Raw genomic sequence first — 26,278 nt, 5'->3', positions numbered from 1 at the left:
GGTCTCCTTTTGTTTTGTTTCTTAAATTAATAATTATAGTGATCGCAAAGCAAGCAGGAAACTGTATAAAAAGGATACATGTGTTGCAGGAATTGCATTGATATGCTTAATCTTAGCAGAATATAAGAGGAATTCGTTCTTGATGATTTGATTTAGAGGTTGAAGAGTGGTGGAGGAACTTGGAAGCAACTCATGAGCCATGTATGAGCCATGGTTATTCTGGTTGGCTAGACTGATTGATGGTGATGAATTGCAATGAAAATTCCAAGTCTGGAGCTTCGTCGAGGTGTGCTGGTTGTCAAGGTTCTGGCTTCAAGGTCCAAATCCGGCAGTTGGGACATGGAATGATTCAGCAAATGCAACATCCTTGCAATGAGTGCAAGGGTTCTGGAGAGACCATCAGCGATAAGGATAGATGCCCACAATGCAAAGGTGTTAAAGTTGTGCCAGAGAAGAAAGTTCTTGAAGTGGTAGTTCAGAAAGGTATGCAGAACGGGCAGAAGATCACATTCCCTGGCGAAGCTGATGAAGCGGTAATGACTCCTTAGTCCTCCGTTCTAAAGTTATTCCTTTGGCACAAACTAAACTTCTGTTCTAACTAATGTGTGCAACCTTGGGTTCTAACTACCTTGTGCTCGTGTGCAGCCTGATACTGCCACTGGAGATATCATCTTTGTTCTCCAGTAGAAGGAGCATCCCAAGTTCAAGAGAAAGGGTGATGACCTCTTCTATGAGCACACACTGACCTTGACTGAATCTCTGTGTGGCTTCCAGTTTGTTCTGACTCACTTGGATAACAGGCAGCTGCTGATCAAATCGAACCCTGGCAAAGTTGTGAACCCTGGCGAAGTTGTGAAGCCTGGTGAGGAATCCGATTCATTGTGTTCAGGGCTGCTTGTGGTTTGAATTTGACAGTATTTGTGTTTGTGCCAGTGATCAGCCGGCTACACTACCACCTGAACCGGTTGCATTGCATAGACTCTTCTGAGTTTAACAAGTAGGTGTTGGTAATTCGTCAGGGGCGTTTAGTTATTGACAATGGGGGATTTGGCTGCATTTTGTTACCTTTTGGTATATGTACTGATTATATTATTTATTGGTCTATACAACCAATGGGGTACTAAACTATATTGCTGATTGTTAATATGTGATCTGTGATGATTTTTGCCAAGTGAGCACCTGATTTTTTTATGCAATCAATTTTAGGTGTGTAGACAACCTATTTTTTAGTTGATATAGATGGTGTTGATTTGTTAGTTAAAGCTATTGTCTTTGATGGTCACACTTTTATTGAAAATCTGCAATTCCTTTTATGTTGTAACAAAATTTAATATCTAAAAATGTTGTTGGTGTCTTGGTGGTACCATGTCAGTTGTCAACAGTCCAATTTCATTCTCATGGCTTTGATTCTGACGTATGATTATGTTTATTTTAAATTTGTGCAGATTCTTTCAAGGCAATCAACGATGAAGGCATGCCCATGTATCAGAGGCCCTTCATGAAGGGCAAGCTGTACATCCACTTCTCGGTGGAGTTCCCGGACTCGTTGAGCCCGGAGCAGTGCAAGGCCCTGGAGGCTATTCCCCCGCCCAAGCCAGTATCACAGTACACTGACATGGAGCTGGACGAGTGCGAGGAGACGATGCCCTACGACGTGAACATCGAAGAGGAGATGCAGAGGCGGCAGCAGCAGCACCAGGAGGCCTACGACGAGGATGATGATGTGCCAGGCGGGTGGGCAGAGGGTGCAGTGCGCCCAGCAGTAGGCAGCTTGCGGCAAATTTGCTGTTTCGCTTTGGGCGACTATTGAGTTTACTCGCTTGTATTGGTCTGATGATACTTCGGTTACAAGAGTGCAATATTACTAAGGATTAGTTCCTATATAATGGCACATTGGCACTAACATTGTTATGCATTTTAATGCACCCGTAGCAACGCACGGGCATAGACCTAGTAAATATAATAAGCATATAAACATGGAACATGTATTATTATGGAACAACTGAAAATAAACAGATAGCAACATAAACAACATGACTGTAAAATTAAGACAAACAGATTTATCATATTACTAGTATGATCAGGCATCAGACATGTCATGATATAATACGACAAAACAAATTGAATAAATTTATGGCTATATATAAAACAACAGGTATTAACATATATAATTTGCAGAATGTAAAACAGTAAGGAGATGAATTGATCATACCCTCCCATGCGCTCCGAGGATCTAGATCCTTGTCCAACTTCACTTGTCATGTCGTACTAGATGAAGATGCCAGGAACCAGCGATGAAGACAACGACAGACGTTGGGCAGTCGCGTAAACGCTCCCCAAAAACCTAATTGCCGATCCCCCGAGCAGGGTCTCGAACGGCAAGGGCTCCGGAGGCACCTGCCCTCTCGCCTCTCTGTGCGCGCAGAGCTACGAGATGGAAACACCCTCACTTGCGGCTGGACTTTGTGACTCTGAAATGGTTATGTTCGTGTGTACCGAGTGACAGGGGTGCTCCTCTATTTAAAGTCTCGCCGAGTCACGCCAAGAGTCGGTCAGCTGAAGGAGAAGGGTCTCGCCGAGTCACGCCATGAGTCGGCCAGCTGAAGGAGAGGAGTCTCGCCGAGTCACGCCATGAGACGGCTCGCCGACGCATGCGGCAGACGAAGAGACGGGCAACTGAAAGGTTAACCCGGAGTGAAAACTCCCGCGGTTAATGAGTGCTAAAAATTAACACAAACCCGCCCGTCCGCCACGCCACGCTGACGGCGGCGCGCGCGCGTGGCACGTCCTTGTCCATTTCTTGACTTCTCAAGTTAGGTAGAATAAATCCCACCATATAAGTCAAGCCAAAAGACCATTAGACTTCCAATGTGGTACTATTGATATTCTTCACCATTACACACCATATAATTTATTCAATAAATAGGTCAAATCCATAAAAGATCCAACAGCCGTACACCGATCGATCTGACGACCTTTTCGTCCCCGGTGCCCGCCGCCCGCGCGCCGTTGAAAGTAGTACTACCGTTGAACGTAGTTAGGCAGCTAGCACGACTCGGCCGGCCGCCGCAGTCGAAATCTCAGCCGCTGACCACCACGTATCACACCACTGCACCAGCGCTGCGGCTGGCTGGACGGTATGGCAGAAACAGAAACACCGTACCAGGCACCAGCCGCCACCGCCAGGCAAAAGCAACAAAAGCACGGCCGGGCAGAGGTCGCGCGCCGGCCGTCACGACAGATAGCAAGCAATGCAAAGATGACGACCATATCAGCACTGGTACACCTCCTCCGGTGGTCATCGACTCGACCGCGTCGATCGTCGTTTTTCTAAGTCTAGTTGAAAAGACCAACTGGTCCCCGAAGAAAAAAGGTAGCAAGATGGACGCACGCGGCACGCAGAACGTTCCAGAACTAGAGACGATTAGGATGACCACCTCCACGATCGCTTACATTACATTGCTCAGTATACATAATACTAGTTTGCAGTTCGGTACACGGATAGCTGCACGCACAGCACTACATGCCGCAGGCATCAAACGAGCGAGCGGCATGTGGTGTGTAGTAGCTTGTAGCTTCCTCCTGGCCACACAATAGGTACTCCTACTATACTATCCTCGGTATTATTTGCTCCGCGACTCAGCTCGACTTTCGGAAAAGGTTTGCGTCCATCATGCCGTTTCCGTCGCAGAGCGTTCAAACAGGGTGTTGATTGGAGTAGTCGTCTCAAAGTTTCAAATATACAATTCCTACTAGTCGGTTGCCCGTGCGTTGCAACAGCTTACAACAATACCCATATAAACTATTCACAAAAAAATTCAAGATTTTTTATTGATTGTCTCCACTCTCCGTATAATATTTTTTGATTTAGCTAACTGATGTTATTGTCTAGTCCATCCAATATGTCTTAATACAACACGGCCAATGAAGTGAGCGGTTAGAAGAGAATTCACAACGACTGGCTGAACGAACAGAGATTATAAAATGACATAATTCCACCATACAGAGACCAAATAAGAGAAAGTCTGTGAGCTCAAGTTTCTAAAATAAGTCATATGAACTCAAACTTATAAAAAAGATAGATAAAAATACGGAGTGATTGCTAAAGTCAGACATCAATAAAAACTGGATGCGCTCTATATAAATTATGCTACTTCGTAGCAATTTCTAACGTTTAAAACCAATAAATAAGCTTTCATTTTACTGTTAGTGTGACAAATTATTGTTGCTCCATCTAATTCAACAACATCAAACACCATTGAGTCCATTGCGTTAATGTGGTCTCAGAAACGACCTAATGCTTGTAAGAGCCAAGAACGTCGTGCCGTGCTTGGGCTGTAGCCTCGGCATATAGTGCTGGCCCGGCCCGACACGATTATAATTTTTTTATTTTACAAAAAAACATATATACATATATACAATTTATATTCAATATTAAAAACATTTGAGCATGATGTTCTACTGGTTAGACAGCTTCACCCAATATCTTCTGTCCTTCTGCTATCAGAGCTTTTTTTAACATTTTACGCTGATTTAATCAAATGGGCCGACGGGCTAACGGGCTGGCCCGGCACAGTCAGCAGTGTGCATGGGCCAGAGTTGTGGCCCGCGGGCGTCTGGCCCGTGCCGGGCCGCCGTTTGACCATCTAAAGGTGTGCATCGGGTTTGAAATAGATGTCAGGAGTTATTTGTAAAAAAATGATGTTGGCCGACCGTTAAAACTGGTGCTTTAAGTATACTATAGATTTGTAATCTATACAGATTATATACAGATTATATAAAACTAATATTTAGTTTAAAATAAGTTATATTATATAATCCGGATTGTTTATAATTCTAAATAAATATACCCTTAGAATATAGGATAGGAAAAATATAGGAATACACAAGCGTACCAAAGACCGTAGCCAACAACGCGCACATGAGAATTCAGAAATTTCCGAAGAGATCATACCTCTGACTATAGATGTCCAAATGGGCGGGTCGGGCTGGCATGGCCCGATCACGGCTAGGCTCGGCATGGATTAGGACTGTGCCGCCCTGGCCTAGATTGACTAGCGTGCCGTACCGTGGCGGGCCTAACGAGCCCGCTAGGTTAATAACCGGGTCAGGCTGGCCCACGGATGACGGGCCTAACGAGCCCATAAGAGCATTTGAGGTTTAAATGATAAAAATATTCTACAAGTATTTATATGAAAAGGTAGAAAAATAAAGTAAAATCGAGCTATGCGAGGCCTAGCCCGCCATGCCACGCCTAGCCGGCCCGGGCCCGGTGAGAGCACCTAGAGGGTGTGAATAGGTGATCCCGCAATAATCAACTCTAAACAACACAATCTTGGTTTATAAATGTTAGTGTAATGAAAACCAAGTTGCTGTGAATAGAGGGAGAGAACTCTTCACTTGATTGTTCCTTTAGAAATTGTATTGGACTTAGGAACAATAACACAAGTGAATATATGAGAACTCTATGGAACAAAATAATCACAGCAAAGCAAAATGTTGTAGGAACAAAGTGGGTGTTTTGCAACAAGCAAGATGAGCACGGGGTGGTGACAAGAAACAAGGCTCGACTTATGGCAAAAGGTTATGCCCAAGTCGCATGTTTGGATTTCGAGGAGACTTTTTCTCCTGTAGCTAGGCTCAAGTCAATACGTATATTATTGACCTATGCTGCTCGCCACTCGTTTAAGTTGTTTCAAACGGACGTGAATAGCGTCTTCCTAAATGGACCAATCAAGAGGAAGTATATGTGGAACAACCTCAGGCTTCGAGGATGACAGGTATCCCGACCATGTCTACAAGCTCTCTAAGGCGCTCTACGGACTTAAGCAAGCTCCAAGAGCATGGTATGAATGCCTTAGAGGTTTTCTTATTTCTAATGCTTTCAAGGTTGGGAAAGTTGATCCTACTCTCTTTATTAAGACTTGTAATGGTGATTTGTTTGTATGCCAAATATATGTTGATGATATAATATTTGTGTCGGGGACCATAATTAGGGGTACCCCCAAGACTCCTAATCTCAGCTGGTAACCCCCATCAGCACAAAGCTGCAAAGGCCTGATGGGTGCGATTAAGGTCAAGACTCGGTCCACCCAAGGGACACGATCTCACCTCGCCCGAGCCCAGCCTCGGGCAAGGGCAGCCGACCCCAGAGGATTCACGTCTCGCCCGAGGGCCCCCTCAAGCAACGGACACACCTTCAGCTCGCCCGAGGCCTAGTCTTCGCCGAGAAGCAACCTTGGCCAGATCGCCACGCCGACCAACCGTATCGCAGGAGCATTTAATGCAAGGATGGCCTGACACCTTATCCTGACGCGCGCTCTTCAGTCGACAGAGCCGAAGTGATCGCAGTCACTTCGTCGCTTCACTGACCGACCTGACAAGAAGACAACACCGCCTGCATCGCTCCGACTGCCGCGCCACTTGACAGAGTGAGGCTGACAGCAGCCAAGTCCGGCCTCGGGCGCCATAGGAAGCTCTGCCTCGCCCGACCCCAGGGCTCGGCCCCCGTCTCGGCCGCGGACGACGAACTCCGCCTCGCCCGACCCCAGGGCTCGGACTCAGCCTCGGCTCCGGAAGACGACGAACTCCGCCTCGCCCGACCCTAGGGCCCGGACTCAGCCTCGGCTCTGGAAGACGACAAACTCTGCCTCGCCCGACCCGGGGCTCGGACTCGACCTCGACCTCGGAAGACAGACTCGACATCAACCTCGGAGGAGCCTCCGCCTCGCCCGACCTAGGGCTCAGACCGACCACGTCACAGGAGGAGCCATCATTACCCTACCCCTAGCTAGCTCAGGCTACGGGGAACAAGAACGGCGTCCCATCTGGCTTGCCCCGGTAAACAAATAATGATGGCGCCCCGCGTGCTCCATGACGACGGCGGCTCTCAAGCCCCTTACGGAAGCAAGGAGACGTCAGCAAGGACTCGACAGCCCCGACAGCTGTCCTTCCGCAAGGCTCCAGCGCTCCTCCGATGGCCACAACATCACATGAACAGGGTGCCAAAACCTCTCCGGCTGCCACGACGGCATGTACTTAGGGCTCTAGCTCCTCTCTGCTAGACACGTTAGCACACTGCTACATCCCCCATTGTACACCTAGGCCCTCTCCTTACGCCTATAAAAGGAAGGTCCAGGGCTCTCGTACGAGAAGGTTGGCCGCGCGGGAGAACGGGCCGACGCGCAAGTCCCTCGCTCTCTCCCACGCAGACGCTTGTAACCCCCTACTGCAAGCGCACCCGACCTGGGCGCAGGACAACACGAAGGCCGCGGGTTTCCCCTTTTTTGCCTGTCTCCTTTCCCCCCTTCGCGCTCCGTCTTGCGCCGACCCATCTGGGCTGGGACACGCGGCGACAATTTACTCGTCGGTCCAGGGACCCCCCGGGTCGAAACGCCGACAGTTGGCGCGCCAGGTAGGGGCCTGCTGCGTGTTGACGAACAGCTTCCCGTCAAGCTCCAGATGGGTAGTCTCCAGCAACCTTTCCAACCCAGGACGATTCTCCGTTTCAGGAGTCTTGAGTTCATGTCCCTCGACGGCGGCTACGACATGATACTCCTTCCTCCGCCGCGCGATAGCGACAATGGCGGCCGACAGCCCGCCCGCCGGCGGCGGAATCAACGACGTCTTCCCCACGTGGCGGAAGAACAACATTCGGGTTTGTCCCGTCACCTCTCCCGCCGACGGAGGAGGAGGCAGGGCAACCACGACCAAGCAGGAGGCGGCACCTCGTCGGCTGTCGAGCGAGTCGACGGCGCCGGCGCCCCAACGGGGGACACGTCGGGCGACGACCTCGCGTCTGAGACGAAGACGAGCGTCGTTTCCCTGCAACACGCCAACTCCAAGCGGACGGACGATGCCAGCACGCTCGCGAAGGACTTGCTGGGCGTCACCCTCGTACCTGAGACGACGGTGCAGTCCGCCCCTGACGCGACTTCGTCACCGCCTGTCGACCAAGAGGTACCGACCGGCTCCCATCTCGTGCCTTTTAGATCCAGCTGCGACCCACCGAGTGGCCCCGCTTTGGTGGACGCTTTTATAAAGGCATGTTCAAGCCCTCCGGGGTATCATATGCGGTCACCCTGGGACCGGCTGACGACCGTATCGACCTACGGACCCTCGGGTTCCGAGGAAGATGACGAGCCCGACTTTTGTTGGGATTTCTCCGGACTCGGTAACCCCAGTGCCATGCGGGACTTCATGACCGCATGCGACTACTGCCTCTCCGATTGTTCCGATGGTAGCCGTAGCTTCGGCGACGAGGACTGCGGCCCAAGTCGTGAATGTTTCCACGTCGATCTAGGGGGTCTCGGCGAAAGCAACCATCTTGGTATGCCGGAAAACGGCGATCCCCCTAGGCCTGTGCCTCGCGTTGACATCCTTCGGGAGCTAGCTGTGGTCCCAGTCCCTGCGGGGGGTCAGGACGCACAGCTCGAGCAAATCCGCGAGGTGCAGGCCAGGCTCGACGAGGGAGCAGGAACACTTGAGCAGTTCCGGTGGAACATCGGGCAGGAATGGGCAGACCGAGCTCCGGCCGGAGAAGCGCGTCATCTGCCCCAGAGCATCCAGCTCCACATTGCCGACGACGTCAGGGCAAGGCCGCCACCGGCTTCCAGTGGGGTCGGCCAGAACCTGGCTGCAGCAGCAACACTTCTTCGCGTGATGCCGGAACCATCGACCACCGAAGGGCGGCGTATCCAGGGATAGCTCAAGAATCTCCTGGAGGATGCCGCGGTCTGACGGGCCGAAAGCTCTGCCTCCCGAAGGCAGGGGTACCCCTTGGAGCATCGCGCCGTGACTTCCCGATTCATGCGGGAAGCCTCGGTCCACACCGGGCGCACGCGCAACACAGCGCCTGCGGCCCCGGGTCGCCTCGGCAACGAGCACCACCACCGCAATCATCGAGCCCACCTCGACGAGAGGGTGCGCCGAGGCTACCACCCCAGGCGTGGGGGACGCTACGACAGCGGGGAGGATCGGAGTCCTTCGCCCGAACCACCCGGTCCGCAGGCTTTTAGCCGGGCCATACGACGAGCGCCGTTCCCGACCCAGTTCCGAACCCCGACTACCATCACAAAGTACTCGGGGGAGACAAGGCCGGAACTGTGGCTCGCGGACTACCGACTGGCCTGCTAGCTGGGTGGAACGGACGATGACAACCTCATCATCCGCAACCTCCCCCTGTTCCTCTCCGACACCGCTCGAGCCTGGCTGGAGCATCTTCCTCCGGGGCAGATCTCCAACTGGGACGACCTGGTCCAAGCCTTCGCCGGCAACTTCCAGGGCACGTACGTGCGCCCTGGGAACTCCTGGGATCTCCGAAGCTGCCGCCAGCAGCCGGGAGAGTCTCTCCGGGACTACATCCAGCGATTCTCGAAGCAGCGCACCGAGCTGCCCCACGTCACCGACTCGGATGTCATCGACGCGTTCCTCACCGGCACCACCTGCCGCGACCTAGTGAGCAAGCTGGGTCGCAAGACCCCCACCAGGGCGAGCGAGCTGATGGACATCGCCACCAAGTTCGCCTCTGGCCAGGAGGCGGTTGAGGCCATCTTCCGGAAGGACAAGCAGCCCCAGGGCCGCCAGCCGGAAGATGTCCCTAAGGCGTCCACTCAGCGCGACACCAAGAAGAAAGGCAAGAAGAAGTCGCAAGCGAAACGCGACGCCGCCGACGTGGACCTTGTCGCCGCCGCTGAGTACAAGAACCCTCGGAAACCTCCCGGAGGCGCCAATCTCTTTGACAAGATGCTCAAGGAGCCGTGCCCCTATCATCAGGGACCCGTCAAGCACACCCTTGAGGAGTGCGTCATGCTTCGGCGCCACTTTTACAAGGCCGGGCCACCTGCGGAGGGTGGCCGGGCCCACAATGATGACAAGAAGGAGGATCACAAGGCAGAGGAGTTCCCCGAGGTCCGCGACTGCTTCATGATCTACGGTGGGCAAGTGGCGAACGCCTCAGCTCAGCACCGCAAGCAAGAGCGTCGGGAGGTCTGCTCGGTAAAGGTGGCGGTGCCAGTCTACCTAGACTGGTCCGACAAGCCCATCACCTTCGACCAGGGCGATCACCCCGACCACGTGCCGAGCCTGGGGAAATATCCGCTCATTGTCAACCCCGTCATCGGCAACGTCAGGCTCACCAAGGTCCTCATGGACGGAGGCAGCAGCCTCAACATCATCTACGCCGAGACCCTTGGGCTCCTGCAGATCGATCTGTCCTCGATCCGGGCCGGCGCGGCGCCTTTTCACGGGATCATCCCCGGGAAGTGCGTCCAGCCCCTCGGACAACTCGATCTATCCGTCTGCTTCGGGACTCCCTCCAACTTCCAAAGGGAAACCCTCACGTTCGAGGTGGTCGGGTTCCAAGGGACCTACCACGCAGTGCTGGGGAGGCCATGCTAGGCCAAGTTCATGGCCGTCCCCAACTACACCTACCTCAAGCTCAAGATGTCGGGCCCCAACAGGGTCATCACCATCGGCCCCACGTACCGACACACGTACGAATGCGACGTGGAGTGTGTGGAGTACGCCGAGGCCCTCGCCGAATCCGAGGCCCTCATCTCCGACCTGGAGAGCCTCTCCAAGGAGGTGCCAGACGTGAAGCGCCATGCCGGCAACTTTGAGCCAGCGGAGACGGTTAAGTCCGTCCCTCTCGACCCCAGCAACGACGCCTCTAAGCAGATCCGGATCGGCTCCGAGCTCGACCCCAAATAGGAAGCAGTGCTCGTCGACTTTCTCCGTGCAAACGCCGAAGTTTTCGCATGGAGTCCCTCGGACATGCCTGGCATACCGAGGGATGTCGCCGAGCACTCACTGGATATCCGAGCTGGAGCCCGACCCGTGAAGCAGCCTCTGCGCCGATTCGACGAAGAAAAGCGCAGAGCCATAGGCGAGGAGATCCACAAGCTGATGGCCGCAGGGTTCATCAAAGAGGTATTCCATCCCGAATGGCTTGCCAACCCTGTGCTTGTGAGAAAGAAAGGAGGGAAATGGCGGATGTGTGTAGACTACACTGGTCTAAACAAAGCATGTCCGAAGGTTCCCTACCCTCTGCCTCGCATCGATCAAATCGTGGATTCCACTGCTGGGTGCGAAACCCTGTCTTTCCTCGATGCCTACTCAGGGTATCACCAAATCAGGATGAAAGAGTCCGACCAGCTCGCGACTTCTTCCATCACACCTTTTGGCATGTACTGCTACGTTACTATGCCATTTGGTTTGAGGAATGCGGGTGCGACATACCAAAGGTGCATGAACCACGTGTTCGGCGAACACATTGGTCGAATGGTTGAGGCTTACGTCGATGACATCGTAGTCAAGACAAGGAAAGCCTCCGACCTCCTTTCCGACCTTGAAACGACATTCCGGTGTCTCAAGGCGAAAGGCATAAAACTCAATCCCGAGAAGTGTGTCTTCGGAGTCCCCCGAGGCATGCTCTTGGGTTTCATTGTCTCCGAGCGGGGCATCGAGGCCAACCCGGAGAAAATCGCGGCCATCACCAACATGGGGCCCATTAAGGACTTGAAAGGCGTACAGAGGGTCATGGGATGCCTTGCGGCTCTGAGCCGCTTCATCTCGCGCCTCAGCGAAAGAGGCCTACCTCTGTACCGCCTCTTAAGAAAGTCCGAGTGCTTCACTTAGACCCCCGAGGCCGAGGAAGCCCTCGGGAACCTGAAGGCGCTCCTTACGAACGCGCCCATCCTGGTGCCCCCCGCTGCCGGAGAAGCCCTGTTGATCTACGTCGCCGCTACCACTCAGGTGGTCAGCGCCGCGATCGTGGTTAAGAGACGAGAAGAAGGGCATGCATTGCCCGTCCAGAGGCCGGTCTACTTCATCAGTGAGGTACTGTCCGAGACCAAGATCCGCTGCCCACAAATTTAGAAGCTGCTGTACGCGGTGATTCTGACGCGGCGGAAGTTGCGACACTACTTCGAGTCTCATCCGGTGACTGTGGTGTCATCCTTCCCCCTGGGGGAGATCATCCAGTGCCAAGAGGCCTCGGGTAGGATTGCAAAGTGGGCGGTGGAAATCATGGGCGAGACAATCTCATTCGCCCCTCGGAAGGCCATCAAGTCCCAAGTCTTGGCGGACTTTGTGGCTGAATGGGTCGACACCCAGCTCCCAACGGCTCCGATCCAACCGGAACTCTGGACCATGTTTTTCGATGGGTCGCTGATGAAAACAGGGGCAGGCGCGGGCCTGCTCTTCATCTCGCCCCTCGGGAAGCACCTCCGCTACGTGCTGCGCCTCCATTTCCCGGCGTCCAACAACGTGGCCGAGTACGAGGCTCTGGTCAACGGGTTGCGCATCGCCTTCGAGCTATGGGTCCGACGCCTCGACGCTCGCGGCGACTCGCAGCTCGTCATCGACCAAGTCATGAAGAACTCCCACTGCCGCGACCCAAAGATGGAAGCCTACTGCGATGAGGTTCGGCGCCTGGAGGACAAGTTCTACGGGCTCGAACTCAACCACATCGCCCGACAATATAACGAGACTGCGGACGAGCTGGCTAAGATAGCCTCAGGGCGGACAATGGTTCCCCCGGACGTCTTCTCCCGAGACCTACATCAACCCTCATTCAAGACCGACGACACGCTCGAGCCCGAGAAGGCCTCGGCCCTGCCCGAGGCACCCTCGGCTCAGCCCGAGGCGCCCTCGGCTCAGCCCGAGGCACCCTCGGGCCTCGGATCAGCCCGAGGCATCCTCGGCCCCCGAGGGTGAGGCATTGCGCGTCGAGGAGGAGCGGAATGGGGTCCCACCTAATCGAGACTGGCAAACCCCGTACCTGCAATATCTCCACCGAGGAGAGTTGCCCCTCGACCAAGCCGAGGCTCGGCGGCTGGCGCGGCACGCCAAGACGTTCGTCTTGTTGGGGGACGGGAAGGAGCTCTACCACCGCAGCCCCTCAGGCATCCTCCAGCGATGCATATCCATCGCCGAAGGCCAGGAGCTCTTTCAAGAAATACACTCGGGGGCTTGCGGTCATCACGCAGCGCCTCGAGCCTTGTTGGAAACGCCTTCCGACAAGGTTTCTACTGGCCGACCTCGGTGGCCGACGCCACTAGAATTGTCCGCACCTGCCAAGGGTGTCAATTCTACGCAAGGCAGACCCACCTGCCCGCTCAGGCTCTGCAGACAATACCCATCACCTGGCCGTTTGCTGTGTGGGGTCTGGACCTCGTCGGTCCCTTGCAGAAGGCACCCGGGGGCTACACGCACCTGCTGGTCGCCATCGACAAATTCTCCAAGTGGATCGAGGTCTGACCCCTAAACAGCATCAGGTCCGAACAGGCGGTGGCATTCTTCACCAACATCATCCATCGCTTTGGGGTTCCGAACTCCATCATCACCGACAACGGCACCCAGTTCACCGACAGAAAGTTCCTGGACTTCTGCGAGGATCACCACATCCGGGTGGACTGGGCCGTCGTGGCTCACCCCATGACGAATGGGCAAGTAGAACGTGCCAACGACATTATTCTGCAAGGACTGAAGCCGAGGATCCACAACGACCTCAACAAGTTCGGCAGGCGATGGATGAAGGAACTCCCCTCGGTGGTCTGGAGTCTGAGGACAACGCCGAGCCGAGCCACGGGCTTCACACTGTTTTTTCTAGTCTATGGGGCCGAGGCCATCTTGCCCACAGACTTAGAATAGGATTCCCCGAGGACGAGGGCACACGACGACCAAAGCAACTAGACCAATCGAGAAGACTCACTGGACCAGCTCGAAGAGGCTCGGGACATGGCCTTACTACACTCGGCGCGGTACCAGCAGTCCCTGCGACGCTACCACGCCCGAGGGGTTCAGTCCCGAGACCTCCAGGTGGGCGACTTGGTGCTTTGGCTGCGACAAGACGCTCGAGGGCGGCACAAGCTCACGCCTCCCTGGGAAGGGCAGTTCGTCATCGCTAAGGTTCTGAAGCCCGAGACATACAAGCTGGCCAACAGCCAAGGCGAGGTCTACAACAACGCTTGGAACATCCGACAGCTACGTCGCTTCTACCCTTAAGATGTTTTCAAGTTGTTCGTACACCTCGTTCACATGCAAAGTCTAACCATCAAGGAAGGGTCAGCCTTGCCTCGGCAAAGCCCGACCCTCCCTCGGGGGCTAGAAGGGGGGAACCCCCTCTGCGTTAAAATTTTCCTCGAAAAAAGTCTTCCATCAAAAAGACTTTCGCGTCTCCCGGCTATATCAGTAACAGGACCCCAAGAAACGAATAAGGGTGCATGTAAGTGGCAAGGCCGGCCGAGCTGAGGGATTCCTACGCCTCTGGGATACGAATACCTCACTCGTCGCCTACCACGAAAAATAACTCTTACTTGAGTAAGCAATCCTGCTACTGACGAACGAGTCCGGATACACAAAACAGGAGGAAAAGAGACACCACCTTATATTACAATGATAAAGTGTTCGGGCCTCGGTGGCCGCAAAAGACACACATGCATTCAAAATAAACTGCTCCGGCAGAATCAGGCGTCGCCCGGAGAAGGAGCCGCGCCCTCGGCTTCGTCTCCACCCTCGGCGAGATCCGCCCCGGCCTCGGACGACGGCGCAAGCGGGAGGATCTCTGCCTCAAAGGTGGTCGCCAGCACCGCACTTGGGCTCGCGGTGGCCGCATCAAGCCTCTGGACTTCGGCCAGGGCAGCTTCATCTTCGTCAGGAAGGCAATACCCCTCGCTGACCCGCTCTAGATCCACGTCATAGTGGGAAGCGAGCACGGCGAAGGCTCGCCTGACGCCGTGATGCAGCGCCTCGCGGAGTTTGCCGCGCGCATGGTCACCCAAGGCATGCAGGCGACTTTGAGGGGAGCTTCCCGAGGGGACGTCGTCGAAGCCAAAGACCCGGCAGAAGGCCGAGATGGCCTCGGACATGGCCGCGTGGTCGGCCTCCCTCTGCTCGGCCGCCTGAGCAAGCGCCTTGGCGAACTTATCAAGGGCAGACTCGAGCTCAGTGAACAGCCAAAGCAGAAGACTTCAAACACGAGTTGAGGAACGAAGCCAAATCGAAATCTTAAAACAGCCAAGACATACCTTCAGCTCGGGCGCGTTGCTCCGAGGATGCGGCTTGGGCCACGGCCAGGTCTGCCGCAAAGGCCCCGGCCCGAGCAGACGCCTCGGCTAACTGGACCCCAAGAGCCTCAGCCCAACTTTCAGCCTCGGCGGCCCGGCCCCGAGATTGGTCCCGCTCGCCGATGACCTGGCCAAGCTCCAACTGTTGCCGCTGCGCCTCTGCGCGTGCCGCTGCTGCCTCTACTCCCAGATCGACACAGAGCAACCGAAGGTCCGCCACCTCGGCACTCTGTTGGGAGAGGCACTCGGTAGCCCTGGCAAGCGTGGTCCTCAGGGACCACAGCGAACCGCAGACATCGACCTCGCGGCGGATGAACGACGACTTGGCGGCGCTCAGATCCGTCAGATCCTGAGGGAAGGAAGCGGGGCGTCACAAAGAACGCCTTAATCACGTGAAAGGTATGCTTGAAATCATTACCTGGAGGATCTTGGGAACGTCCCTGCAAAGGACCTCCAAGGTCGACCGAAGCGACCCCACCGTTGCCTCGGCACACTCACGAAGCCCGTCCCAAGACTGCTCCTCTCGCTCATTGTCAAGAACGAAGAGGGGATCCGAGGCCCCACGGGTCCGGAACCGAAGCAACTGGCGCCGCCCGTCAGAACTGCGCCGCGCGGGGACAAGGTTGCCGCTCCCTAGGACGGGTCCCGGTTCCGCGCCCCCTCCTCCAAGGCACCAAGTAGCGACGCCTCGGCCATCTCAGCATCAGCGGCGACGGGTGGCTCCACGGCCAGAACGGCAACGGCCTCGGCAGCAGCCGGCGCCAGCGCCAGCAACATGTCTGGTGGGCCCGAGGCCACAGCCGCGCCAGCAGCCTCCCCCAGTGCGACGACCGCTTCGACAAAGGAGTCAGCCTCGGGAGCTCGCCCCATGGCAACTGGTGCCGCCTGAGCCCCCCGCTGTGGGGCATCTTGCGAGGGGGTCAGCTGGCCAGCGAGGCCCGTCGCGGCACTAGCTGCAGAAGCCGACGCCGTCTTGAGGACCTTCCGGGGAGCCAGACCGGTCGAACCGTGCCTCCGCTTGCTAAGAAGAAAGGGAAAATCAGGATCAGGACATACGAAGGAGGAGCCAGGACGAAGATATCCTAAGATACTTACCCACTCCGGGCCATGATCAATCGTGCCTGTGGGGAGGTCTCTCGAACCTCGATCCCCGAAGGTACCACCGAGATCTGCCCCGCTGCCGGCTTCGGTACCATCCTTGCCTTGGGCGCCCGAGGCACCCGAGGGACGGACTGCCTAGGCTCAGCCACGACGACCCGAGGATCGCCCTCCTGCGCAGTCGGCACGGGCAATGGTTCTCGGGGAACATGCAGCTCGGCTTGACTCCCTGGGGTTGCCTCAACTACCTCGGCCGAGGGGTCAAGTACCCCCTCGGTCTGCCCCCGTTCTTCGGACCGGGACCCCGACGTCCTGGCCCTGGATACCGACGGCGCCAGCCCGCTCGGGGGCTGGCTTGACGACCCCTGGCCCAGCCTTAAATCCGGGCTGAGGCCGAGGCGGGCAGCCATGTCGTCGTCTTCTTCATTGTCTTCATCGTCGTCGTCGTCATCAGGCGTCTCCGGCGACGGCTCCCTAGGGAGCCCATCCCTCTCCTGCCGACGACGAAGCCTTTCCAAGGCGTCTCGTGCCCGCGTCCACTCGCGGGCCCGAGCCTTCTTCGCGTCCTTCTTCTCCTTCCTCTTCTCCGCGGCGACCCTCCGCGCAGCTCGGTCCACCGCATCCTTCGGGACCGGTGGCAGGGAAGGCTTGTGAGCCCCTACCTCCTGGAGACGGATGAAGAGTCTCGACTGTGAGAACCAAGGGCAATCCGACACAAGAAGAAAGAAGGGGCGGACACTCACCAGGGACACACATCCGCGATCGGGACGCATAGAGGGCTGGGAAAAGGCGCCGGCCTCTAACGTCCCCACCGTGCCGGCTACCCGCCTGTGGAGGTCATCGGTGGAAAGGGGGTCCGAGGACATCTGCGAACCCTCCAAGTCAACCCCGACGTCATCTCCCAAAGCGGCAGCCGCCGCTCCGTCAAGGGGAGCACCCTCCGGCGATGAATGGCAGCAACCACCCCCGCGGCGGTGAGCCCTCCTTCTCGCAGCTCCTCCAGGGCCTTCAAAAGGGGTTGGAGATTCTTCTGTCTGTCGCGCGGGGTTCCGTAGCGCCAGTTATCGGCGGCGGCGGTCACCACTCGCTGAGAAAACGACGGGAGCCTCCCATCGTCATTTCGGAGATAAAACCATCGGCGCTGCCACCCTTTGTTCGAAGACGCGAGGATGGCAGGGATGTACTGCAGCGCCCGCGCCTGCCTCAGCTAGAGGATGCAGCCACCGGCCCGCACCACCGTCGGCGAGGCAAAAAGCTCCGCGAAGAAGAGATGGGTCCACAGGTCCTAGTGGGCGGCAATCCCCAAGTATCCTTCACAAACCGCCGCGAAGATGGCGGCTTGCGAGATGGAGTTGGGACTGAGGTTGTGCAGCTCCACCCCGTAGACGTGCAGAATCGCCCGCATAAAACGGCTTGCCGGCACTCCGAACCCCCGCTCGTGAAAGGAGACGAAGCTCACCACATACCCCGGCGGCGGGGACGGGGCGGCTCCGCTCGGAGGGGCCATCCACTCCGGCTGCGAGTCACCGGAGAGAGGGCGAAGCAAACCATCAGCAACAAGGGCCTCCAGGTCATCCGCCGTGACGGTGGAGAAAGGCCATGGGTCGCGCGGCGAAATAATGGTCACCCGGTCGGCCATCACCAAGCAGAAGAGGTGGCGGCGGAGAGGACTGGGTGCGCGGTTTCCTTTCTCTAGCTATTCCCTCGGGTTGCGAAAACCTAAGTGGGAGGCGAGCGGCACAGTAAAGAACCATCACCAGTCTCTCTCCCGAATATATAAAGGCCCAGGCGAGACCCGTTCAACACTTCGCCCGAACCCGCCGCAAGATTCAAAACTCAAAGCGAGACGACCGTTCCTCGAACGGCTCGCGCACGCACAACGGCCGCCCCGCGAACCACTCGTCCCGTCACATTAACTCTGCGGCAGGACAGGCGACACCTTTGGCGGGCGAAGCAGGCAACGCTTCACCTCCGCCATGATGACCGCGTCAAAAAAGGTGCGCCACGTCATTCGATTTCGTATCCTTTTCCACTTCCTCTTTCTCTCTCTTGCCACAGGGACCGGGAAAGGGGATACCCCAAAAGGGATCCTTCTCCGCGAAGGAAGCGGGCCCCGAACCCCCCTACTGATAAGAGGTTCGAAGGCTGGCCCCTCGAAAGGGTTCAACAGCCACCTCAGAGCACTCGGGCTCCGTGCCCACTACTGGTCAGAGGTTCGAAGGCCGGCCCCTCGGAAGGGTTCAACGGCCGCCTCATGCCACTCGGGCTCCGCGCCCACTACTGATCAGGGGTTCGTAGGCTGGCCCCCGAAGGGTTCTGACAGCCGCCTCAGAGCACGCGGAGCGAGGGATGACCCTGGGTACGTTCGATACATAACCAAGGCTCGGGCTACGCTCCCGAGGTACCCTAGGACATTTCCGAGACCAACGGGAACGATTTTGTAACGGAATCCCACCAGAGGGAGGCGTCGAGCCCTCGGACCCCGTCAAAAGGGGACCGGGTCCGGCAAATCACCCGCAGGTACTTTTGGAGCGCGCCTCCGGGCCACTAGCCGACCCCTAACGAATGGGGCACGGGCGTCCACTCGGATTACCCGTTAGCAACTCACTGGAGACACCATGTTCGGCGCCCTCCGAGGCCAACATGGCGCTTTCCCCCCTCCTCCTTGCGGAAAGGCGACGCAGGGGCGTCTGTAAAAAGCCGAGTCTGTCCCTGACCGTCCTCTCGCCCTGTGCGGAGGCTCGGGGGCTGCTCTCGCAAACCCGGCTCCGGCCAAACCGTTGACAGCGTCAACATACTAGCCCGAGAACTTGGGACTCGACTGTGCACCCGGGCTACAGCCAGTTCGCATGAGGGAACAACCAGATCGGCCGAAGCATTACGAAACGCAATAAGACCTCGAAGGAGTCAAACCACTCCTCCGAGGCCTCGGGGGCTACACCCGGCGGGTGCGCTCGCGCGCACCCACCGGAACGAAACACAACCGAGAAAGGCCGGTCCCCTTGCAAAAAAAGTGCGACAAAAGCCTCGAAGCGAGTATTAACACTCCCTTCGAGGCTCGGGAGCTACTGTCGGGGACCATAATTAGGAGTACCCCCAAGACTCCTAATCTCAGCTGGTAACCCCCATCAGCACAAAGCTGCAAAGGCCTGATGGGTGCGATTAAGGTCAAGACTCGGTCCACCCATGGGACACGATCTCGCCTCGCCCGAGCCCAGCCTCGGGCAAGGGCAGCCGACCCCAGAGGATTCACGTCTCGCCCGAGGGCCCCCTCAAGCAACGGACACACCTTCGGCTCGCCCGAGGCCCAATCTTCGCCGAGAAGCAACCTTGGCCAGATCGCCACGCCGACCGACCGTATTGCAGGAGCATTCAATACAAGGATGGCCTGACACCTTATCCTGACGCGCGCTCTTCAGTCGACAGAGCCGAAGTGACCGCAGTCACTTCGCCGCTTCACTGACCGACCTAACAAGAAGACAGCGCCACCTGCATCGCTCCGACTGCCGCGCCACTCGACAGAGTGAGGCTGACAGCAGCCAAGTCCGGCCTCGGGCGCCATAGGAAGCTCTGCCTCGCCCGACCCCAGGGCTCGGCCCCCGTCTCGGCCGCGGACGACGAACTCCGCCTCGCCCGACCCCAGGGCTCGGACTCAGCCTCGGCTCCGGAAGACGACGAACTCCGCCTCGCCCGACCCTAGGGCCCAGACTCAGCCTCGACTCTGGAAGACGACGAACTCTGCCTCGCCCGACCCCAGGGCTTGGACTCAGCCTTGGCTCCTGGAGACGACGAACTTCGCCTCGCCCGACCCCAGGGCTCGGACTCAGCCTCGGCCTCGGAAGACGACGAACTCTGCCTCGCCCGAGCCCAGGGCTCGGTCTCAGCCTTGGCCTCGAACGACGGTCTTCGCCTCGCCCGACCCGGGGCTCGGACTCGACCTCGGAAGACAGACTCGACCTCGACCTCGGAGGAGCCTCCGCCTCGCCCGACCTAGGGCTCGGACCGACCACGTCACAGGAGGAGCCATCATTACCCTACCCCTAGCTAGCTCAGGCTACGGGGAACAAGACCGGCGTCCCATCTGGCTTGCCCCGGTAAACAAATAATGATGGCGCTCCGCGTGCTCCATGACGACGGCGACTCTCAAGCCCCTTACGGAAGCAAGGAGACGTCAGCAAGGACTCGACAGCCCCGACAGCTGTCCTTCCGCAAGGCTCCAGCGCTCCTCCGACGGCCACGACATCACATGAACAGGGTGCCAAAACCTCTCCGGCTGCCACGACGGCATGCACTTAGGGCTCTAGCTCCTCTCTGCTAGACACGTTAGCACACTGCTACATCCCCCATTGTACACCTGGGCCCTCTCCTTACGCCTATAAAAGGAAGGTCCAGGGCTCTCGTACGAGAAGGTTGGCCGCGCGAGAGAATGGGCCGACGCGCAAGTCCCTCGCTCTCTCCCACGCGGACGCTTGTAACCCCCTACTACAAGCGCACCCGACCTGGGCGCAGGACAACACGAAGGCCGCGAGTTTCCCCTTTTTTGCCTGTCTCCTTTCCCCCCTTCGTGCTCCGTCTCGCGCCGACCCATCTGGGCTAGGACACGCGGCGACAATTTACTCGTCGGTCCAGGGACCCCCCGGGGTCGAAACGCCGACAATTTGGTTCTACTAATCAAAAGTATTGTGAGGAGTTTAGCAGGGTAATGATGTAAAAATTCGAGATGTCTATGATGGACGAGTTGAACTACTTCCTTGGATTCCAAGTAAAGCAACTCATGGAAGGAACCTTCATCTCCCAAACGAAGTACACTCAAGACTTACTCAAGAGGTTTGGGATGAAGGATGCAAAGCTTGCTAAGACGCCGATGGGAACGGACGAACACTTGGACCTCGACAAAGGAGGTAAGGAAGATGGTTGAGATTGATCTTGTTGCTCCTGCGGTTGCCTATCACCTATTGCCATAGTTTGCATTGCAGTCGTTGGAAGCTCATCCTCATCTACATCATCAAGATCAATTTGCTCTCTTGGAGAGCTATTAGTCTCATCAAATACAACATCACTAGAGACTTCAACTAGACCCGATGATTTGTTGAAGACCCTATATGCCTTTGTATTTGAATCATAACCTAGTAAAAACCCTTCAGCAGCTTTGGGAGCAAATTTCGAATGTCTACCTTTCTTTACCAAGATGTAGCATTTGCTCCCAAATACACGAAAGTACAAAAACATTGGGTTTGTTACCGGTTAGAAGCTCATAAGACGTTTTCTTGAGGAGGCGATGAAGATAGAGCTGGTTTATGGCGTGGCAAGCTGTATTGACAGCTTCCGACCAAAATCGCGCAGGTGTCTTGTATTCTCCAAACATTGTCCTCGCTATGTCAATAAGCGTCCTGTTCTTCCTCTCTACTACATCATTTTGCTGTGGCATGTAGGGAGCGGAGAACTCATGCTTGATGCCTTCTTCCTCAAGAAACTCTTATACTTGAAGATTTTTGAATTCTAAACCATTGTCGCTTCTTATCTTCTTCACCTTGAGCTCAAATTCATTTTGAGCTCTTCTTAGGAAGCACTTTAAAGTACCTTGGGTTTCTGATTTATCCTGCAAAAAGAATACCAAGTGAAGCAGGAAAACCCATCAACAATAACAAGACCATATTTACTTCCCCCAATGCTAAGATAAGCAACGAGTCCGAAAAGATCCATATGGAGGAGTTCCAGTGGTCTTGACGTTGTCATCACATTTTTACCTCAATGATTAGTTCCTAGTTGCTTCCCTGTCTGGCACGCTGCACAAGGTTTGTCTTCTCAAAACAGACATCGGTTAGTCCTAACACATGTTCTCCCTTTAGAAGCTTATGAATATTCTTCATTCCAACATGTGCTAGACTGTGGTGCCAGAGCTAGCCCATATTAGTCTTAGCTATTAAACATGCATCTAGATCGACATTCTCTTTAGAGAAATCAACTAAATAGAGCTTGTCGTACAATACACCTTTAAAAGCTAATGAACCATCACTTCTTCTAAAGACAGATACATCAACATTTGTAAATAGACAATTATACCCATATGACATAATTGACTTATAGAAAGTAAATTGTAACCGAGCGATTCTAAGGACACATTAGAGATTGAATGCTCGGTAGTGTTGGCTATCTTTCCCAAACCTTTAACCTTGTCATGATTCCCATCTCCAAAGATGATCGTGTCTTGGGAATCTTTGTTTTTGACGTAGGAGGTGAACATTTTCTTCTTCCTCGTCATGTGGTTTGTGCATCCGCTATCAATAATCTAGCTTGTGCCCCCGGATGCATAAACCTGCAAGATGATTTAAGCTTGGGTTTTAGGTACCCAACTCTTGTTGGGTCCTACAAGGTTAGTCACATAATACTTTGGAACCCAGATGCAAGTTTTATCTCTCTTGCACTTAGGCCCCAAATTTCTAGCAACTACTGTATCATTTTTGCACATAAGAACAAATGAAGCATCGTAAGTTTGATAAAAGCATGGTTGGTCTATTTGATGCATTCCTAGGAGCATGAGAAGCAACATGATGAACATGGCGCCTAGGTTTATTCCTACCATGAGCATACGAAGAGCTAGATGATGCAAACATGGCATGTGAATCAAAAACAACATCATGACGTACAGGTAAAACATCAGGACTATAACAACCATCATGATGAGCAATGTTAGAGGCATTCTTAACATGGGAATACAAATAAGCATGATTCTTTCTACCATGAGAAGAATGAGAGCTACTAGCCATAGGAGCCTTCCCTTTCTCCTTGACGAGATTGGAAGTCCTTTGGCTTGTTAAGTTCTTGATTCCCTTTTGGAAACCAAGTCCATTCTTAATGGAGGGATGTATACCAATGGTATAAGCATCCCTAGCAAATTTTAACTTTTCATAATCATTCTTGCAAATGTTAAGTTGACCATTAAGATTTGCAACCTCATCATTCAACTTAAGAATAGTGACAACATGAGTATTGCAAGCATCAATAACGACATCTTTACATCTATTGCAAATAGAAACATGATCCACTGTTGAACTAGCAACATTTACTTTTTCAAGCTTAGCATTTAAATCAACATTTAAGCTCTTAAGACTAGAAACAAAATCATTACAAGAAGACAATTCAGAAGAAAGGAGTTCATTTCTCTTAACTTCTAAAGCAAGAGATTTTCAGCAATAACAAGTTTGTCATGTTCTTCATAAAGAAGCTCTTCTTGTTTTTCTAGCAACCTATCTTTCTCATTAAGGACATCAATTAATTCATTGACTTTATCTACTTTAGTTCTATCTAAACCCTTAAATAGATCACTATAGTCTACATCGTCATTATCTGATTCCTCATCACTAGAAGAAGTGTACTTGGGGGTATCTCGTGTACGTACCTTCTTCTCCTTGGCCATGAGGCATGTGTGATGATCATTGGGGAAGAGCAAGTCCCTCATCATCGGAGTCGGATGAAGAGTAGTCTGAGTCCCACTCCTTGCCAATGTTTGCCTCGCCTTTCGCCTTCCTGTAGTTTTTCTTCTTCTCCTTCCATTTCTTTTCTTGTCCTTGGTCATTTTCATTATTGGGACATTGTGCAATTGAAAGGGAAATAGGGTTTAAACCTTTTCCTAAATGATTTTGGTGGTTGAATGTCCAACACAAATAATTGGACTAACTAGTTTGCTCTAGATTATACATTCCACAGGTGCCAAAGGTTCAACAGAAACCAATAAAAAGAACAAGTCAGGGTTCAAAAGAAAGGAGCAAAAAGGAAAACGAAGTGTTCCCTGGTCTGGCGCACCGGACACTGTCCGGTGGCGCACTGGACTGTCCGGTGCGCCCATCGCCAGCAGCCTTCTCCAACGGCTACAATTTGGTTGGTGGCTATAAATACCACCTCAACCGGCCACTTCAAGGTGTGGGAGTCCAAGCAACATTCCAAGTCATATAGTTGACATATCCAAGCCCTCCCAACCACCTCTATTCATTGATCCATCCTATACACAAGATTTAGACCACTACAACCAACACAAGTGCCACAAAAGAGAGAGCAAGCAAAAGAAAGCTTCTCGTGTGAGTTTAGCAATAGTGCCTTGTGAGAATCATAGAGAAAAAGTGTGTGCTACATCTTGTGATCATTCGCGCGTGGAGTTTTGACTCCCATTGAACTTCCTCCAAAGTTTGGAGGCTTGTAAAGCTAGCAAGAGACACCTAATAGTGTGGTGATCCTTGCGGGGTCTTAAGTGATCCTTGAGAACAAGAAGAGCTCACCGATCTTGGTGATCGGTGGAGAGAGGGAAAGGGTTGAAAAAGACCCATCCTTAGTGGACTCCTCAACGGGGACTAGGCTTTCGAGGGCCGAACCTCGGTAAAACAAATCACACGTGTCTTTTGTGTTTATTGCTTGTAATTTGTTTGTTCTCTCTCTTTCTAAGTTCTCTTGCGCTACTCTTTGCTAATATTATTTTGTGTTGCTTCAAGTTAAATTCACATTTAGAGAAGCAACTCCTTGGAAGAAAGAACTTGTGTTACTCCTCTTCTTATCTAAGCCCTCTTGCATTATTCTCCACTAACATTTCTAGTAGTATTGCTATTGATTAAATTCCGCACTCTTTGAAAACAATACTCGTTGCAAGCAAAGGACTTAGTTTTTATACTCCGATAATTGTGAATCTTGTTCTAACCATTAATCAAGGGATCTAGTTTGGATTTAGAATTATAATTTTCAGGTTTCACCTACCCACCCCCCTCTAGGCGACTTTCAATTGGTATCAAAGCTAGGCACTTCATATTGAGTCTAACAACTCGAAGTGATGGCTCAAAGAAGATCCCAAAAGAACAAGAAGACAACCCCAAAGCAGGTAACTCTTGAGATATTACTTTCAGATTATTCTAATTATGTTTCATGGTCTACTAGTGTGATAAATGCTTTTAGAACCGTAGATTCACAATTAGAACAAATTTTAGACAATAGTATTATACCTTCTAGCTATGATAGGAAAAATGCTTCCGAGGAAGATCAAAGATGTATACGCTTAAACTATCTAGCTTATGACATCTTAAGTAATTCTCTTAGCAAAGAAGATTATCGTGCCTTCATAATGAGATATGATGAATCTATTCATGATGCGCATGATATTTGGACTAGAATTAAAAACAAATTTGATGAGTCCAAACATGATAGTTCATTTGATGCTTCTACTTCCTTTAGTTCTTGTGAAACTAACCCTTTGAAGGAAGAAGAAGAAAATGAACGATGGAGACCAAACGATGAATCCACCTCTCCAAAAGGTTTGTCTTCCAATTTCGATTCCCACATATGTTGTGTGGCTAATGAAAATGATAGTGGAAGCACAAATGAGGATGAGGAGGATGAAAGAAGATTTATGCAACTCTACGCTCATCTAAGCCTAGAAGATAAGGCGGTCATGCTCAAACTTCTAAAAAGAGCGAGAGAGCAAAGCAAAGCTCATCAAATGCTAGAAGATATTCTCTCCATAAAAATGCTAAGCTTTGATGAGTTGACTAAAGAACATGAGGAGCTAAAGTGCTCTCATGTTAATTTGGTCCAAAGGTATGAATCTATTACAATTGAGCAAGATAATTCTTTATTTTGTATCGCTCAATTAGTAAATAGGAATGCCTTGCTTAAGGACCAAGTAGAAAAGCTAAAAGTTGAAAATCTAGCTTTTCAAGAAAAATATGATATGCTTCTATGTTCTCATGAAAATCTTATGGATGATCATATCATGTTAAACATTGCTCATGATGTTGAGAAAGAAAACTTAAAATCCCAACAACCTCACTCATGCACATGTAATCAAATTGAAACTATATTACCATGTGCTAATGCTTGTTGCTCATCAATAAGCAAATCCTCCTTTGAGCTAGAATTTACAGGAACAAAAGATGATACATATCAAGAGCTCAAAGAAGAAAATGAGAGGCTAAAGATGAGCTTGACAAAACTAAAAAGGAAGTGCACTGCTCAACCTTCTCAAGATAACCGTGATCACATGGTGAAGAAGCTTGAGACGGGATCAACCGTGGCATGCACCAAATCCCTTGAAGAAAATGTCAAGGACTTGAGGATTGCCAAGAGGAATGAAC

The 26,278-nt window shown here is 53.2% G+C and overlaps 1 protein-coding gene and 1 pseudogene across 2 annotated transcripts in view; both read left to right on the top strand.

Moving 5' to 3' along the window:
- The first annotated feature begins 140 nt into the window (after window positions 1-140).
- Window positions 141-1,874, top strand: LOC103634801 (dnaJ protein pseudogene; annotated as a pseudogene). The gene is made up of 3 exons (NR_161229.1): window positions 141-533; window positions 646-862; window positions 1,446-1,874. The product of NR_161229.1 is annotated as a dnaJ protein pseudogene (transcript).
- Window positions 1,875-5,429: 3,555 nt separating this feature from the next.
- The window catches only part of LOC103644648 (uncharacterized), a 37,666-nt gene continuing 16,817 nt past the window's right edge, over window positions 5,430-26,278 (top strand). The window contains exon 1 of the mRNA XM_020541624.1: window positions 5,430-8,424. Within this exon, the coding sequence (XP_020397213.1) occupies window positions 7,462-8,424 (963 nt within the window). The 5' untranslated portion in view covers window positions 5,430-7,461. The remainder of the gene's footprint in view (window positions 8,425-26,278) is intronic.

Source organism: Zea mays, chromosome 1, assembly GCF_902167145.1.
Source record: "Zea mays cultivar B73 chromosome 1, Zm-B73-REFERENCE-NAM-5.0, whole genome shotgun sequence".
In the NCBI taxonomy this organism is placed as follows: Eukaryota; Viridiplantae; Streptophyta; class Magnoliopsida; order Poales; family Poaceae; genus Zea; species Zea mays.
The sequence above is the reverse complement of the archived record's forward strand: the minus strand, read 5'-3'. Positions and strand labels throughout refer to the sequence as shown.